This window comes from Ictidomys tridecemlineatus, chromosome 4 (genome assembly GCF_052094955.1).
Source record: "Ictidomys tridecemlineatus isolate mIctTri1 chromosome 4, mIctTri1.hap1, whole genome shotgun sequence".
Taxonomy (NCBI): domain Eukaryota; kingdom Metazoa; phylum Chordata; class Mammalia; order Rodentia; family Sciuridae; genus Ictidomys; species Ictidomys tridecemlineatus.
In genome coordinates this window covers 186879152-186898089 of record NC_135480.1, presented here as the reverse complement: position 1 = coordinate 186898089, position 18938 = coordinate 186879152, and the positions used below count along the sequence as shown (strand labels likewise).

At 49.1% G+C, this 18938-nt stretch overlaps 1 protein-coding gene across 6 annotated transcripts in view; it reads left to right on the top strand.

Moving 5' to 3' along the window:
• Positions 1 to 18938, top strand: part of Epb41l4b (erythrocyte membrane protein band 4.1 like 4B) — a 132972-nt gene that overhangs the window by 107024 nt on the left and 7010 nt on the right. For 2 of the 6 annotated variants that reach the window (XM_078047926.1, XM_078047925.1), the window contains exons 21-24: positions 4624 to 4810; positions 6637 to 6714; positions 13193 to 13309; positions 15414 to 15482. In XM_078047926.1, coding sequence (XP_077904052.1) covers positions 4624 to 4810; positions 6637 to 6714; positions 13193 to 13309; positions 15414 to 15482 — 451 coding nt within the window. Of the gene's footprint in view, positions 1 to 4623; positions 4811 to 6636; positions 6715 to 8916; positions 9946 to 13192; positions 13310 to 15413; positions 15483 to 18938 lie in introns of those variants that run through there. The other 4 variants (XR_013438213.1, XM_040283816.2, XM_078047928.1 and 1 more) reach the window with 4 other exon arrangements.

Below are 18938 nucleotides of genomic sequence, written 5' to 3'. Positions count from 1 at the left end.
GTCAGAGAGCTGCAGGTATATCTCCAGATGCAATGGAAAGCATGGGGGCTCTGGGGCTGGAAGGTCTTCTTTCTGTTGGAGCCCTGGCTGGTTTACAGCTATAAGCTCTGGAAAATTTATTTTTGAGCTATTATTTCTGCATCTGCAGAATGGGTGTGCTAATGTCTACCTCAGGGAGTTTGTGGGGGTTAGCATAGGTAAAGGCCAGGCCACCGAAGGGCTCTCTTTCCTTTTTTCCCCTGGAAACTTCTGAGAAAAAGTCCAAGTTTGTGGGTCTCCAGAGTGTGAAAGTGTAGGGCATGGAGGTGGCCCCAGATGCAATCCTCAAACAGCTGTCTCAGTGCTATCATTTGCATCTTGTGAAAAGAGGAAAAGGCATGCTGGGGGAGGGGGATTAGTACAGACACATCCTACCTCATTAGCTTTAATAGAAACTTCCGGATAATATAGCAACTACATTTCCTAGGAAAACCAAAATGAATAGGGTTCAAATAATTAACAGTCCTAATGATCTCCGGGGAACAAATTAAACCGTTAAAATCTGCTTCCCCAAGGATAAGGCTGGCGGGATTTGCCTTTCCTTTTACATTTTGAAACTCGAAATGTCATTATCACCCATTTGGGATATGTAATCATGTTTGAAATAATGACTGACTGCTAGATGGCCCGGAAGGAAAGAAAATTTCACTCACTTTGGCTCTTTGAAGACAACCCTTTTCAAATCTGTAACTTAAAAGCATGTTTATTAAACTGCCCCCAAATATTCTGTTTTGAAAAAAATCAAAGAATGGCAGCATTTCCCCATTAGTAGAAAATAGCAAATGTGTAATGGATGGGATTTTTTTCCAATGTTACCTTTCTTTCCCCCAAAAAATAGTTCTTCAATCTCCCACAATGGTTACTGCTCATTTGCTCATCTGTTTAACTCCTAGAGGTTGATAAAGTTGACAGGCAAGTGGTCAAGGAACACAGATGGAAAAACTCAGATTTGGGATTTTCTGGAACCATTTTCTGTGTTATCCTTTTTGTGTGCAGATGTATGTGCTATCACAGTTTTTCTGGCTCTTAGACCTGAGTTATGTGTGTTCAGAAGTTAGCTGCTTTACCAAGGCCATCGTAACATTCAGGTGCTCTGAAGGAGGTTTTTTTTTAGCCACTGCTTTTAAGGATATAAACAAAAACCTCAGCCATGTTCTTTCCTGGAAATATGACAAGAAAGAAAAGTGTTGGCTGCTGTGTGCAGAGAAAAGGGGGAGCAGAGGAGCTCAGCAGAGGTCAAGGCAGGTAGAAGTGTCATCTTTATATTTATAGCTAGTAGGTTTCAGAAAATGGCTAGCAAAGCAGGCAAGGTGGTACATACCTGTGGCCCCAGCTACTCAGGAGGCTGAGGCAGGAGGATCTCTTGAACCCAGAAGTTCCTGACTAGCCATGGGCTGGAAAGAAAATGATGAGCTGTTTTATCTTTTTCCAGGAATATAACTTTGCTACTTATTTGAACACAGTGAAAAAAAATCTTTAAAGATTCAGTAAATGACACATGGAAGTTCAAAGAGAAAAGTAACCAATCCCCCAGAACCATAACATCAAAAATACCAAGTAGGGAGTGAGGATATAGCTCAGTGGCAGAAATCCCTCTTAGCATGGGTTCATTCCCAGCACTACACACACACACACACAAAAAAAAAAAAAAACTCAATATACAAGTGTTCACAGCAGATGATTATTACTTTAGACATGCTTCTGTGCATATTTTGTTAAAATATAAAAATAATTTCAAAACAAAGCTCTACACATAAAATTTTATTTATTAAAATGTTATTTTGTGGCACTGGGGTTGTGGCTCAGTGGTAGAGCACTCATCTAGCATATGTGAAGCACTGGGTTCAATCCTCAGCACCACATAAAAAAATAAAAAATAAAGGTATTGTGTCCGTCTACAGCAAAAAAAAAAAAAATATTAAAAAATGTCATTTTCTGAATTTAACATTACTGAATTTTAGATATATTTCTTTGTCATAAGATCTAAGTTACGACAAAAGATTATAAAATCCCATGAAAAATTTGGAGCTTTTCAAGTTTAGACAGTATTATTCGACTTCCTGCTGTGAAAGATGAGCTATGTTTTCTGAAATGGCTTTTTGTGTAAAAATAAATAATAAATATGCTCTTAAGAATACAGTTCTTTTAAATGAAGTAAAAGAAAAAAAAATTACCCCACTCCTCCACTTAACTAGCCAGATTACCAAATTTTTTTTTAAATGAGGTAAAAAAATTTAACTCCTCCACGTACCCAGGTTTGTGACTTTGATCACATGAAATCACATCTGATTCTCTAAAATATTGGAGATCAAATCACAAGGTTTTTGAGAAAATTAAATGGGCACATGCCCAAATAACTTACATGACCTGCTTTATCTGTGTGGTTGCAAATATGTGATCTCTTATTAATTTTTCCACAAACTTGTTCAAACCTTTCACCTCCCCTTTTTAGTAATGAATCTTAAATTCTCCGTGAGAGTCTTTTCCAAACACAGACTGATCTGAAATCCTCCAGGGCCGATCTACACTGCAGCTGTGATCTGGGGCCATGTTCCCCATGAGGCCCACTACCCAGGGACCATCAGGAGGGACCAGGCACAGGCCTCATTTGTGCCCATCAGCCATCTTTTATCTTTACTCTTGAGCTCAGCTATCATTTTGAAAACTCAACCCCTGTGCCAGGATGGCTTCAGGGGGTGCTCCAGTAGAGACAGTGTGTCGGGGGTCCCCAAGATCATCCTCAAGGATGATGACTCACTAGAAGGACTCACAGAACTCAGAAAAGCAGTCACACTCATGGTTACCATGTGTAACAGTGAAGGAAACCAGTTAATATCAACAAGAGAAAAAGCCCAGAGGTGGAGTCCAGGAAAACACTCCCATTGCCCTGTCTCTGTGGAGTCACATGGGCAGGGATTCATTCTCCCAGAAATAACGTGCAACAATATATGGGAAGTACTACCAACCAGGGAAGCTCACTGATGCAATGAAAAGTGGTTTTTATTAGGGGTCAGTCACGTAGGCATGGAGCGTCCATATGACTGACCTTAGCTTATTAAGATCAGACCACCCCCACGCCTGCCTCAGATCAGACTGATACAGCATAGTCCTAAAACCCCAGGTATACAAATCCAGGTGTTTCACCATATAGCACATTGAGAAATAAACTCTGACATGGCCCAAGCTGTTGGGTACACAGACTCTCCCCAGGCAGGATACCCCAGGGCCCAGAGGATGTCTCCCAGGAGCTGGTCAGTGCCCATGGTTCCTCTGGAATGTAGGGAGTTTGAGCCTCTCAGGCCTTCTGAGTTAACTCTACTGCACAGGCAGGAAGCTGGCAGGTTAGCAGCTAGGAGACTTGTCTTAATTTCTAAAAGTTGGAGAAGATATTGTCCACGCTAAGAATGGGGAATCAATGGCACTGCTCCAGTGCTGTGCCAGGGTGACCAGGTCAGAAGGGGCTACCAGGCTTGGCGTATGCTGTGGGACATCAAAGCTTCCTTCCAAATCCAAGCCTGGAGATAAGCTGCAGTGCCAGGCCAGACTTCCCCTCCATTGTGGTGGCTTCCTGTCAAGTCCTTTCCTTCCCAGGTCACCTCCTCCCCACAGAGAGGTTCTAAGACCAAAACTACTTGGCCCCCAAACAAACACTCCTCCCCTGTAACCAGCTTGTCGCACCCAACAGACAGTTTGTTCCTAACAAGGCCACAAAAGAGGCTATTATGCCTTTGGCTCAAAGCAGTAGGTTTCAATGAGCCTTGTATACACCTGCCTAAAGGCCACCTCTCCAAATAATAGCCTTTGCTGTGGTGGTTCCTTGAGAAGCTAAGCAAAGAAGTAGCATAGGACCCGGCAACTCTCTCCCTAGGTGAAATTCCAATCCAAAAGAATTGCAAGCAAGGAGCCAAGCAGGTATTTGCACACTCGTGTTCATAGCAGTGTTAGTTGCAGAGCTAGAAGACAAAGGAACGCAAGTGTCCATCAACAGATGCATGGACAAGAATATGTGGTACACCCACACAGTGGATTCTTCACCATAGAAGAATGACATCTTGATACATGCTACAACATAACATGATTGTGCCTTGAAAGCACCATAGTGAATATGACAAACCAGACCCAGAAGGACAGAGGTGGCTCGATTTTGCTTCCACAGGTGCCTAGAGAAGGCAAATTCATTGAGACACACGGAGGCATAGATGCTTCCAGAAGCTGTGGGGAGGCAGCCACAGAAAGCTTTGTTCAGTAACAATACAGAGTTTCTTTGGGGTGGATGCAAAGATTTGGGAGATAGGTAGTGGTGAGGTTACTCAAAACTGTAAATGTATTTAGTGCTACTGAACTGTAATGTCACAAGGACTTAAAATGATAATAGCACTTTATATGTATTTCACACAATTTTTTTTTTAAATGCCTGGTGAGTGACAGAAAATCCAGCTCAAATTTGCTTTGGTATATAAAAAAAGTCAGTGTCTCTGACTCTGTCCGCTGGATGTCAGGTGGACGCGTGTTGAGGGAGCCCCCGCCGCGGCCTCCCTGCAGCCCGTGTGTTATTGTAATGAGCAGAGCTTCATGTGCTTTTAGTAACCGCAGTGATGAAGACGACCTCCCTCCAGACCTGGCCGAGGCGGTGGGCGTCACCACAGCCCCAGCCACAGACTCCACCACAGCTGCCACACAAGCCTCAGTGCCACTGGTGTCCCCCAAGCTCCAGAAAGTCAGCTCACCTCACAAGTCAGAAGGCAAGAGCCCGCTGTCTCCAGCGGCCAAGGTATGGCAGAAGTACTAAGGGTTAACCGCTATGTGCTGGGCAGGCAGGGTCCTTTTAGTGAGTGGCATTCGGTGTGTGCGCTTAAATTTTGCATGATCCTTTTGTGTATTCAGAGTTGAAAATGGCAAAACATGTTTTCATGTACCCTGTCCCCGAAATATGGAACAGCCATTTGTAGGAGACATGCTATGATCTAAAGCCACATACACTGTACTTTGAGAGCAATTTAAATGAATTCTTGGGGGCAGTTTTGGTTTAGAATATCATTTTACATAAACTATCACTCTACTGTAATGACAGCAAGAGAGAAACATCCCCCCCCCCGCCACTCCATGATGGACAAGTTGAAGGAATAAAAACAGACTTATCTCCATCCCATTCCTTTTACAAGATAAACCGTGTTAATAATTTGAAGATGGGAAATATTACTCTTTATCAGTTTGAAATTTCAGAAAAATTGCCAGAGATGGGAATGGATAGTAACAAAGGCCTTACCTGAGACATTTCCCTTGGTTTTCTCTGAGTGACCTTTAGCAATTGGTCACTCTTTGGCAATGGGTCCAAATACAGACAAACCTATTGCTGTCCAAGTGGCTGCTGAGTCAAAGGTTGTCTTGGTCTGTGCACCTGCACGAGGAAAGGTGTGCACGCAGGGCAGTTGTCCTGAAGGCAAGACCAGAGCTCTGATCAGTTCCCAGGTGCTCTATTCACAAGCCTTGTGACTGCTCACTTCCAAAGCTGTTTTTCCTCCAAGACTCAGTTGCCTCCTCCTAAGATGAGAAGGTCTGCTCCTTCGCCCAGCCCAGGGGATAGCATCCGGTCTCTGAACTGGATGCCTGAGGCTTCTGCAGTTTCCAGGGTGACAATTCTTGGCAGTATCTACATAGCAATAGTCCAAGCCCATATCCCGCATGACCAAGGCTGGTCTTTCCCTGGTCCTTTCCCCAGGAGTCTGGACCAGACACAGGAATGTGGCTGACCCCCCGCTGCCAGTGACTGGCTGAGACTGAGGTTCTCTGCATTTCTGCAGATCACCCCCTGGCATCCTAAGTTGGGTGTCTCTCCGCAGCAGGGAGTCCTCTTATAACTTGGTCTCAAGTGTGGACACAGGCTCCCATCACAGATCCTCCAGCTGGTTAAACCCAGGCAGAAATATTTACAAACAGAAGGGAGTGGTGCTGGGGAGGCAGGGAAAGCAGGCGACAGACATCCTTCCCAAGGCCTCAGGGCTCCCTCTCCTGGCCATCTCTCCTCTTAGGGCCCTGCTCCTGTCAAGTCAATGGCTCCTTGTTTTTCCTCCCCTCGAAAGGGCCTCGAGATCACCCATGCAGCTAAGACCCCAGAGCAGGAGGGACAAAACGTTTTCCAAAACCAAGGAGCAGAATGTTCAGAGGTGCCACCCCCACACCGTGAGCATCTTCCCCTTTTTTTTCCTGCAGATCACTTTAGCTCCTAAAGGCCAATTGATCCTCCCCTGCAGGACAGCCTGCTCTCTCCATATACATTCAAAGGACTCTTTAAAGCCTTTTCCCGAAAGACCAATCAAAGAACACTCGGAAAACTTAAGAAAAGTTGTTTTCAGCTCTAAAAAGGACACGTCCCCACCCCATGCCCTACTTCTATCCATGAAGATTCCAGAAAAAAAAAAATCGGGGTTCAGTCTCAACATTTTGTTCACTGATGAGCGAGGGAGATGTGGGGGGTGGGCATCCTGATGAGCTCAGTGTTAGCAAGTGGATAGAGGGGAAGTGGGAACCCCCATCTTTCTGGTGCATTTGCTGCCAATCCAGAGGCGTCGCTAACAGGGGATATCTTTACCTTTGCAGAGCCCCTCTGACCGGGGAGGGACCTTTACCTTGGAGCCTGGAGATCTCCTGATGGATTTCACAGAAGCTACTCCTCTGGTAAACTTCCTATTTTTCTAAAACCAGAAAAGCCACAGCCCCTAGCAACATCTTGGCAGAGATCTGGGTGGAGAGTGCTTCTAGGAGGGCCCTTCCTCTTATCTAGGAGGCACAGGGAGTACCTCCTAGGTGGGGGTTCAGGCACCTTGGGTCCCACACCTCTCAGTCCTGGAGGAAGGGCTGCCCCTCTTGGAGTGGGGGGGGCCCACAAGAGTAGGGGGGCCCACCCCACCCTCGCCTGTCTGCTGCTCACAGGGCTTCTCCGTGCTTGGGTCTTGGCTTTGTGGCTTCCTGGGCTGTGCCCTGCATGCCCACCCATCTCTTGCTCTTGCTTCCACCAGTCTGCCTGGTCTACAACAGTGGCTCGAGCCTGAACCCTGGCTTTCCAGGCCCCTTGTGCCTCTGACTATCATCCAGCTTCTGCATTCAGGTCTCCCCTTGTGGGCAGTGGCCCTTAGGAGAGTCTTGCGGGTGAGAAACCCTTTTTAAAGGACAGAGCACTGAAGCAGAAATCACACAGCCAGGTCCTGTGTGCAGTCTGTGCTCCCCCTTTGAAGAGCCTTGTCACTGGACAATCACTGCTGCATCTTCTATGAGATAAAGGATGCCCTTGTTTGTCACAGGAGAATCATAAGAATTTTATGAGAGCACACGCACGTGCGTGTGTGTCCTATGAGAACAGAAAGTGTCATAAGGATGTGCAAGGTATTGTTACAGGGAAACTTGCTTGTATCTTTGGCTGGGCTCAGTGCGGTACCCAAGTGGAGCATAAATCACAGTCCACCTTGTACTAAGCTTAAGTCACCACTTTGAGCTGTGAGCCAAAATGTGAGCAAGTCAAGACCTATCTCCTGAGAGTTTGCTGCTTGCCTGTCCATGTGCTGGGCTGTGGGAATGGAGAGGGCAGCTAGAGGCTGGAGGGGATGTCAGGTTGATAAAGGCCATGAGCAACGTGAGAAGCAACGTGAGAAGAAGGACCCACTTGCTAGAGGAGGAGTGAGGTATTTAGGAGAGATTTCTGGAAGGTTTTCTGGAGAGGACACATGGGATCCACCACTGCTGACCAGCAGGCATAAGGAGATCCTTGACACAGTTGCCTGTCTCATCGGGAGAGTTGATACAGTCTGAGAGCTTCGAGTCAGCACCTTTGGATAACAGCTGACAAATGACAGTGGGTGACCCCTGCTCTGGTAGCCTTCAGAGTCAGACCCTTCCTGTGTCGAAGTCAAAGTCGCAGAATGATTCACAGCCTCCTTGTTAGACAGATTGCCAAGACCCTTCACAGGTGGGAGGACCCCTTCCTCTTCCCTCTGCCTTTCAGAGGTGGTGACCCAGAAGCAGAGGCCCTTTCGGCACCACTTCATCACCCTTAGGAACTGCTACTTCTGTGGGACCTAATATTTAACTGTACCTGGAGGCAATGGGGAAGGGAGGCTCATGGAGCCTGGGTTTTAGAGTATGAATCGGAGTTTGCCTGGTGAAGAAAATGAACCCAGCCATTCTAGGTAGAAAATACAGCATGATCAAAGTACTGAGAATTTAATAAAGGGTCTGGTGGATCTTAGAACCAGGGTCAGTTTATAAAAATAATACACAGCGGGCTTTCCAGGAGTGGTAGGATTTCCTTTGGAGACTTGTACTGGGAATGCAGCTGGTAGATTTCATTAACCTGTGGAATTAAGTTATCTGTTTTCATTTGGATGTGACACACTGAGATGAGGAAGAAAGCAGCATGTGGCAGGAACTCAGGGATCTGCTGACCCAAAGTCAGTGACAGTCCTGCCTCTGCTGGGCCCCCTTCAGCACCAGGAAGCTCACTCCTCTCCCTGGGAAGCCCCACCTACATATTGGGCAACTCTGACTAAGCTCTCAATTAGGGTTCAGTGTGCTGCACTGCCCAGGCCTGGACAGGGGACATCCTTGTACCACACCGAGACACAGCTGCCCACTGAGGTCTGCAGTGAATATGTGTGCTCAGGACGGGTGCCTTTTGTCTTGGGGCACGAGCAGCCCAAAATGCCTGGCATTTTGGCAAGAGCCCGCTCTGCTATGGGCTTTCCTTGGTGCCCGGCTCTGACTGCACCTTGCTCAGAATGAATCCTGTTCCCATGTGGGTCAGTGGATCCTAGGGAGGAGGAGGGGAGTGTGGGCAATGTGCTACTCCCTTTGGCTGATCCCCTCCCCTCCATCCCCTCCTCTCAGCATCTCAGAAATACAAGGACAGCCCTCTCACCTCGCCAAGGGGAGAGCAGACTCAGGGCTAGGGGCATCACAAGCACCAGTGCACCTGTAGCCATGTTCGCCATCTCCAGGTCAGCATCCTGCACCTGATGGGGGAGGCTGCAGAGGGGCTTCTTAATCCACCACAGGAAGGAGCTGGGACCAGAGGGAAGTAGCGGATGTCTGACTAATAGCATAACTTCCTTGAGCTCTTGCATCAGACCTGTCAGTGGGAGTGATGCCTTGGGACCATCTCATTCCTTTCCTCCCCTACAAAATGGGAAGCCAGGCAGGGCTGGGGATACAGCTCAGTTGGTAGAGAATTTGGTTCACATGCACAAGACCCTGGGTTCAATCCCCCACCCCCCCTCCCAACACCCACACACAGAAAAAGGTGGGGAAGCCAAGGTCCAGAGAAGACCAGACACTTATAGCAGATCACACAGCTTGTCTGTGTCAGAGTCAGGACTGGAACCCAGGCCCTGGGCTGCTGTTTCAGCACATTTCCCAGTGGCAGATGGTCTGAGCCAGGATGTGTCTCTCTTTCCCCATTATCCAGTCAGATTCCCTGGCCCCATCCCTACCCTCCACAGCTCAGTGTTTGGGGAAATTCTGGGACCATCTCCAAGTTGTCAGCCCAGGTTTGGTCCCCAGAGTTGCTAAGTAGGGCATGGGGATGGGAGGTACCCGGTACCTTGGTCTGACTCAGCCTGGAGGAGGGGTGGTTCCTGGGCTGCCAGCTCTGGCCCTTGGCCTCTGGCCTTGTCTCTGGACTTTCCTTAAGCATTTCCTTGGGAAGAGGAAGCAGCACTTTATGGGGCAAGAGTGTCAAAACTCCCCAGGTGATGCCCATCCCTCGTGAATATTTTCCTGGGCAGTCACTTCCCGAGCTCTAGCCCTTTCCCTCCTCTAGCTGAGATCTCTGAAGTCCTCATAATCCTCGAGCCAGCACTGGAAGGACAGGGTCCTGGAGAGATTGGAACCGTACCAAATGTTCCTGCCTTTATTCAGGTATGTTCCACTGAGGCACCTGAAATCAGGTCTGATCTCTTTGGAGTGGTTTTTACGGAAGCCCCGTCCAAAGAGGCAAGAGTAATAAGAAGGCCCAATTTTGAACTGTCATCTCTCAAAACACATTCCAGAGGATTAGATGAGCTCCCCTGCACCATGCAGTGAAGCTGTTTGCCTCCTCTTTCATTCTCTTGCCTCCTGCCCTGCTCCAAGGACTTGGGTTCTGGAACTCTCCACAGAAGTGCTCCTTCCAACTTCACTCTTAAAGCTATCTCCCCCTCCTTTTCCCAAAACTTTTCTAATCCCCGAATCTTGTGTGATATAGCTCAGTTTAGCCATCCAAAGCCAGACAGCCTTTGCAGCTTGATGCCTGCCGTCTCCAGCTCCGCCTCAGAGTTCATGATCACAAAGAGTTCCTGTCTGGGACAGAGGGGTAGGGCGCGAGGGTGGAAAGGAAGAGAGCCAGGGACAGCACAGCACCTATCACTGGAATTCTCTCAGGTTGTGAGAGAGCACTGCAGGGGGGTGTTGGTGTCAATTGAGTCACTATGTTGACTCTGGGGATGCAGAGCCGGCCCCCTTCCACCCTCAGGTACCACAAACCATGCACAGCTCTACTTCTGCGTTCTGGACTCTTTCTCGGGTCTCTGCACTTGGTAAACCATTCACCTGACTCTAGAGCAGAACTGGTGAGACCCCAGTCCCTTCTGGCACATGGCATGTTAGTGAAGAGGACAGATGTCAGACAGTACATTGGCCTGGCCAAGGGAGGGAAGCTGTGCAGGGCCCATGGACAGCCCAGGGCTGTGGGTCAGAAGTGGATTCCCATCTGGCTCCACAGCTCAGTGTTTATTTTGAATCTCATTCTTCCACAAGGGCCATAGCTTGATCTCGAAGCAAATCAGGGTGCCCCTCTGTAGCTCTGTGGGTTCATCTGTGCTCCCCAGTACATAGGTGGAAAGAAACCAATTATTCCATCGTGCCAGTGTTCACTGATACATCTGGGACACTCTGCTTCTTTTGTGGTCCTTTTGGGTAAGTAGAGATCGCTTGCCTTCTGGGAGGTGTCAGTCCCTACATACTGGGCACCTAGCTGTCCTGGGGTCTGAGTGGCTCTCCCTGAGCAGGGCTGCTGGTCCTGGATTGCTCTTTAATCCCTGTTTGCAGCCACAGCCATGAGAAAGGCCCAGGGCCATGGGCTCAAGACTCACCAGTGTCCCCCCTCCTCCATTTGCTTGACTCTTCTCCCCTGTCCTCAAACCAGCAGTCTCTTTTCTTATCTAGATGATGAAGAAGCACATTTTCATCAATCTCTGCCAAGAATCTTTCTGTTCCCCCAGAGTCAGACTTTGAAACTCAAAAGTCAAGTAGTTAGAGAAGAATGCAGCTGCCCGCATGTAGGAAAGCCCCAAGGCTTTGGTGGGGGGAGGCAGATAAAATAGCATTTCAAAAAGTATCCCATTACACGCCTTATCTTATTTCCTTTCAGTTTACTAAGAGCCAAGGGGTGGATTTAGTAAGAGTCCAGGGATGCTCTTTTGCTGAAATCCATTCAGGTGCATATTTAGAAAGGTCAGAAACGCTTGTCTAATGATCAACCTTTACGATGAAAGTAAAGCCTTAAGTCATTCATTTTAATCTTCAGATTAAAGACATTTTGGCCTCTAGGAAACTCGGCCATATTTCTTGGTCTCTTATGCCAACTTTTATTTTCTTTAGAAAATACACACTGAATTCTTGCTGATGTTGGCAGAAGCAAAAGCCCAGTGGCCAAAGTCCCCAGGTGCAGCTGGTTCTGGCTGAAGCATCAGTGTACTGGGGCAGCACTAGGAACTGATCCTGGAGGGCTGGCAGGAGGCAGCTTCACGCAGGCCTCAAACAACATCTTATGGCAGGTGGGATTTATCCAGAGGAACAGAGAGTGGGAGGATTTCAGTAAATCCTTCTGATAAAACTTGACTACAGGTGCCTTATATGAATTCACTTACTACTGGAAAAAAAAAAAGGATTTCAAAACAATCAACATAGAATCCAGAACCCAGGTTCAGACATTGCAAATGTAATATATGCATCTCCCAAATGTGGAGAGTAGAACAAGTCTGTTGCAAAGAGCACTGAGTGACTGTGGTTGTAAAAGCCCTTTGGAAATTATCCAGCAAATTGCACCATTGTCAAGAGGACAGAGTTAGATCAATTTGGAAAAGGAAAAGAGGCCTGCAATTTTCTTGATCATTTTTCAATGAAACTTGTCCAGAAGCTGTATTTTATTCCTCGTGGCAGGATGATACCAACTATTTTGGGAACCTCTCTTGAACTCAACATGTGTGTATTTATTCTCTGGAGCAAACAGTCCCCGAAACCCAAAGTCACCCTGTCAGTAGCCTCTGCTCCTACATGGAGCATCATCTGTTCACTGTTCTCATCCTTCACCCGTATGAGCTCTTGGACCTCTGCTGGGCGCATGGCACTCATCAGGGACAGGGTGGGAAAGTGGGCATCCCACAGGGTGTGGCACTTTTCTCACAACGCTTGGTGTCTTTCAGCTTAGCAGCAAGTACCAATGCCAGTGTGAGACGCCGAGGTCTGGGCTCCTGGGCGCGGGAGGTGGGTCAAGGTCATTCTGTTTTTGCAAACCCAGAGCCGTGACAGATGAAGTCCTAAACTCGGTGTTCCTCCCCCCATGTGTCTCTTTCCCAGTGCTCTCTGCTGGACGTCTACATACACACCACAGCACATGCCCTTCTTTAGCAGAAACCTGGCGATGGGGTGTTGGGGGGCAGGCATGGAAGGCAAATGCTCTCGAGCGTGTGGCCAGTCTGCATATGGCTCCTGTGGCTGGCATTGCTAATTCATGGTGGCTCTTTCTGGCCTGGTCTGGGCAGTGCTTCAAAACCCTAACGGTGTGCCAGGGTGCAGCTGCCAATCCTGCGCGTTGGCACAGGTGACGGCCCCTCCCTGCCAGCCCCGGGAAAGGGGGTTCTGGAGTGTCAGAGCTCACATAGTGGAGAAGGGAGATGGGGATCAGAGAGGAGGAGAGAGGCTGAGAGAGGAGGGTGGCGGGTGGGACCAGCGGGAGCTGGCCAGAGGCTGGAAGTAGGCCGCAGGCAAAGCTGGCTTGAGAATAGTCTGGATTTGCCAGATCCGTCTTGCACTATGCTCTCTCTCTCTCCTTTCCCCTCCCTTATCTCCTTTCTCTCCTCCCTATCTCACCACCTCCTCCTCCCGTTCTCTCCTCTCACGTGAGCAGGCAGAGCCCGCCAGCAACCCCCACTGTGCTCACTCTGGCTGCTCTCCTCCACTCTCTCTCCCCATGAAGGAAGAGACCACTGGAGTTTGCATGTACCCTCCAATCAAAACGAGGCTGGTAGGTACACCGGCAGGGAGAGGGGCCTGCCAGAGCAGGCGAGGCGGCGGCAGGACGGGTGTGCAGGAGCACCAGACCTCAGAGAGCCCGGCTGGCAGGGGCGCTGGCCCAGGACCCAGGGGGAGCTTGGAATCCAGCCAGCCTTGGTGGAACTGGGACACTCAGCTGTGGTCCCATCCCTTCAGCCATAGCTCCCAAGAACCAGGAAGACTTGGTTTTCCTAAGGTTTTGATGAACATCGATGGCTTTTCCCAGGGGACACCTAAGTTCCAGTACTCACCAGACAGATGAAGTGTCATTTCAACTGAAAATAAAAAATAATGTAAACTTGTCTTCTCCTGCTGTTTATCAAGATAGTGACATAAGAGCAGTGTCACCTAACAGTTTAAAAGGAATCACCTTAATTCCACCCTAGCATGATTTTTTTTCATCTTTTTGCATTTCCTTCTATTTGTCCATATTCATTCATAATTCCACATATTAAATCTTAGTAGCCTCATCATCGCCTGTTTCTCTCTCTTAATACTGTGCTGTTTCTCTCTGGTTCTTGTTGCCACATTGCACGTGACTATATTTCATTGAGTGAATGGCCTCCATTTGCCTAACCAGTCCTCCACTGTGGGACACGGGCTTTGGTTCCAGTTTGTCACTGTTCAAGGGAACCCACACATAGCTTTTAGAATCAGGCTAGACCCTGCTGGGTGACACTGTGGGACCATGGCTTTCACCTCCTTCTGAAGTGGCTATCCCAATTGGCCGTGCCATCAGAAGACAGTGAATTTCTTCTGCCACAGCGTGAGCAACACTGTTGGGGTCTAGTTGTTGTCATTCACAGCAGGTGGAGAGCCTCTTTGAGGCTGCTGACTTTTACATTTCTTTAATAGCAATAAGAAAGTACTTTCCCCTCTGCTTAATGATGGTCTGAACACTTATCTAGGGCCAGTGTCACCAGGGCCTGGACCTGCTGGTGTACTGGTTTGAATAATAAGTCCTCCCATCCCCCAATGCTTCTCCTGTGACCTTGGTCTCAGAACACTTTGTTGACTTGTCAGGGAGGCGAGGAGAATGTACCATGGCTTCACCCTGACAGTCTTTCCAGCGTGCGGCCCATCCTAGGAATTTGGAGATATTTGAAGAGAATGGAGAGATGTGGGGGCGAAGGAAGCAGGATTAGGCTGCACATCTCAGTACTCATTGTAAAGACACCGTGGTCCCCATCTTGGTTGAGACCTACCCTGTCCATTCTAAAACACCTCAGCCAATTTGGGTCTGATCTGATAGGCTCTTGTTCATCCCTACCAGGTGCCAGCCCAGGGTTCATGGGCAAGACCCTGTAAGACACGAGGCTGCTGCCACTGGGCGGGAGTCCTGGTGTCTTGGAGGCAGTCCTCTGCCCGCAGGTGGCACAGGGGCACACACTGTGCAGGTGGTTTCTGGGCCCTGGGACTGCAGACCAAGCTAGGGCCAGTGTCACCAGGGCCCTGGACCTGCTGGTGTACTGGTTTGAATAATAAGTCCTCCCTTTCCCCAAGACTTCCAGGAAGCCAAAGACAAAAGAATCGGAAGCCAAAGATGGTTTTGGCTACCACTCAGCATGCTGGGGGTGTCCAGCCTCTTTCAGAGCAGCTCAGTGCTGTAGTGACCCCAAGCATGGGGCACATTCTGGCTTAACTAGCCCAGCCTCTTATACCTGCCCATGATAACAGACTGTCCCTGATGTGACCACCCAGCAGCCTCTTGCCATCCCCCACAGCTATGGAGAAGCCCTCAGAAGCCACTCTGGACAGCTGTGGCTGCCTCGTTATCCACCCGGAATGTGTCCTTTTGTGGATCAGGCCTGGAATTCGGCATGCCTGGAAGGCCCAGGCAGCCTGGGGAAGGGAGCTCCAGGTGAGGGGACCATGGCATGTCCACCAAGGACACCCCATCCTGTCCCTGCCAAGTGCAGTCCCACAGGTAGACGCGGCCACCAGCGCCCGCTGAGGGACTAGGGCTCCGAGGTCCCTGCACCTTGCTGTCCAGTTTCACAGGTGCACTGCCAAAGATTTCAAAACTTTGTTTTCTCACATGAAGGTAACCCCCCTTGTCTCTCTCTTTTTTGAAGATAAAAACATTCCCGGCTGATCCGGTGAGCCCGTTTCCTGATCCTTTTAGCACCGGGCCTCAGTTTACCGTAAGTAGATCCAGGGGGCAGATCTGCATTTTGAAGCGCTGTTCCCGGGTGGTGAGCTTTTCTGTGGCATGCTGGATGGCACCATCGACTGTTCAACTCTGTGAGGTTGGGATTTGGGGTCTGCCTGTTTTATTTGAGGCAGGGTTCACATAAAATGAACCTTCTTAAACGAACAATTTGGTAGTACTTAGTACATTCCCAATGTTGTGCAAACTAGAACTACCTCTGTCTAGTTCTAAAACATTTTTATTACCCCAAAGAAAATATCATACCTGATGAGCGGTGACTCCGTAGTTTCCCATTGACCTCTAGCCCCTGGCACCTCCACTCTGCTCTGTCTCTGTGGATTTGCCGCGACTGGAGATTTTCTACCAATGGAGTCATACAACCTGGGCCCTTAGTGTTGGCTTCTTTCACTTAGCATCATCTTTGTGAGGTTCATCCACGTTGGAGCCTGTATTAGCACTTTGTTTCTTTTTTATGGTGGAGTAATATTCCACTGTGTGGAAACACTGCCGTTTGGTTATCTGTCCACCTGTTGGTGGGAATCTGAGTTGTTGTGAATGGTGCTGCTGTGAACACATAGGTACATATATTTGTTTGAACTCCTGTTTTCAATTTCGGGTGATTGGATCCAAATTTGAGCATGCTGTGATCTTAGGCTGATGATTTTACCACTCTGAGCACCAGCCTCTACTTATGTAAAGTGGAGATGGTAATGAGAATATCCTTCTTGTGTCTGGTTGAGGCCAGGATGGAAAAGGACCAAGAATTTGAAACTCTTTCCCAACCACAAAGCATCCCCCGATGTCAGTGATGACAGCTGCTTCTCAAAGCTGCAGAGGCAGGTAGTGTGATGAGCGACAACAGGGAGGCCTGACCGAGCCATCTCTGGGCAACTTATTTGAACTCTGCAAATAAGCTGTCACGGTTTCCTCATCTGCAGAATGAGAGCACTCAATGATTTTCACGATGGGTTCGGCTGCTCAACTCATTCTTACCTGGAAGTTCCTGCAGAAGCTCACTATATATATATAACCAGCTGCTAGATGGAGTGGAAGCGAAGGCCCGGGTTCCATGTCCCTTCCTCTCACTCTCTCCTCCTCCGAGGATTCAGTTTGCAATCCTACAGGCTTCTGTCCTAACTGGAGGATCTGTGAGGTGGCCAGGGGTGGCAATCTCATGAGCCGGGCAATGGTCACTACCCAAGGGTGGCTGCAGTCACATGGGCATGGAGGGAGAAGCTGATTCAGGTTTCAGAAGATGAGCAGAGCAGGAAGGTGTCCAGCAGACCAGGCAGAGAAAAGAACAGCTTCCTAGAACAGTCCATTTCTAGGGTCATGAACCGCTTCCAACTCCTGCCTTTTAAAAGCAAACAGAGTCTCAGGGGTGGTGCCAGGATGTTGAATGCCACTTCCCTGACACCCTTCCAGCCCCCCTACAGTTCTGCTGGACACAGCCCCCGGCTGGAAGCTCCACTCCTTTTCCCTCGGTTGGCCCTGGTGGGGCACTCTGGCCTCCTGCCCGGGCTTGGCATTGCTGTGAGACACTCAGAGAAGCCCTTCCTAAAAGCTAGGAGCCAGGGTGAAGCAGGAGGCCAGTGTCAGAAATCACGCTGGGACTTTCAAGAACTGGGCAGGAGTGGCTGGAAGGCAGGGGGAGCCGGCCGAGGGAAGGCAGCACCAGAGCCTGGGGTGGGAGGGGTCATCGTGCCTTCAAGACCCCAGGGACTGGGATGCAGAGCCCCAGGGGTCTGAGGTGTGAGAAGAGGAAGGGGATGGAGGCAGGGAGAAACACAGTAGGGACAAAGTTATGCTTGACTGTGTAGACCGCAGGAGGGATTCTGATCCTCATCCTAAAAGCGATGGAAGGTTTCCAAGGACCTAAGCAGGGCCATGGCAGGCAGCTAGCTGCTTTTGGAAGGGATCCCTGTGATCACAGTAGGAGAACATTTGGGTCCAGACAGTGTATCTAGAACAATAGTCGAGAAATGTAGGACAGTGGTTTAAGGGAGAGAGGACAGAGAGCTTATCCCAGCACGGTTTTGATTGTAGAGGAGGAGACAAGTGCACAGATGGAGGAAACCTGTAGGCGGCTGGTAAGAGACTGGATTGGAGGGTGGAGAGGGAGTCACAAATGGCTGTCAGATTTCTGACTGGCAGAATGCAGTGGGGACAGAGAATAATGAGTTATTTGCTTTGGCCATGATGTATTTGCCTTTGAAAGAGGTGCTGGAAACAGGAAGTTGGGCAGTTGGATATCCCAGTGAGTACAGTGAGTACCCAGGAGGGGACGAGGTGGGAAATGAGGACAAGGGTTACTGCGTTACCCTTTCCAGTTTTCCCACCCCTGTGGGTCATGGTCTCTTCAAGTCAAGACACTTGGATTTGCTGCAGGTTTGGCCTCTCCACAGGTCTCCAGTCCTCTCCTGGCCTCAGTCACATAGGAGCTTAGCAACTCTGGGGAACTCTGCACAAAGCTGACCTGGTAGTTTTTCCAGCATTTACCTTGAACCTGGTTTCAATCATCAGGCTCCCTGCTTGATCTGAGACCAGTTGCTGTCACTCACAGCCCGCGTGGGGATGGATTCAGGGTCACTCTGCGTGAATTGTGCTGGCAGACCACACAAACACAAAATACCTTTTGAGGGGTCAGGGACAGCTCTGAGACCTGAGGTGTCCGCTCCTGCACTGGAGGGCAGGAGGAGCAAGGGAGGCAAGAGAGCTAGTGCACCCAGCACCTCCCTATTTATTGGAGAGGAAACATTCGATAGAATATTTCCCCCAATAAGGCAAGGGATTGTGTAAAAACAAACAGTCCCACTGGGTGACACCCACTCCCAGAGCTGCACCTTGCTGAGCAAAGGTAAGGCCCACGTGCTTTGCACTGTGTTTGATGCCACTTCCACACCCCCATTACAGGAGCTAAGGGGGCGTGCTCAGCTCCTGTTCAGAGTGGGCCCCCAATAAGTTCCTATTTCATATTCAGGCCCATGAACCGAATGGGCTCTCTGCTGGGACTGGGCTGAGTATTTTGGTCCATCAACAATGAGGGCCCCGGTCTGGCTTTGATTTCCTCCTCTTCCTAAGCTGGGTCTGTCCTTCTGTTCTTGCCCTTGTTCCACTGAGAGTTCATTTGCTGGCTGGGGTTGAAGCTCAATGGTAGAATGCTTGCCTAAAATGCAAGTTTATGGGTTTGATCCTAAGAAGGAGGAGGAGGAGGAGGAAATGGTCATGCACACCTGTGTCCCAGCAACTCAGGAGGCCAAGGCAAGAGGATAACAACTCAAGGCCAACCTGGACAACTTAGCGAGACCCCATCTCAAAATAAAAAATAAAAAAGGGGTGACGATGTAGCTCAGTGGTTCAGTCGGGGAGCACCCTGGAAGAAGTCCCCCAATACTTCTTCCCCAGAATAAGAAGAACATGTTTTAATTTGTTTCCTCACTTGCACAGC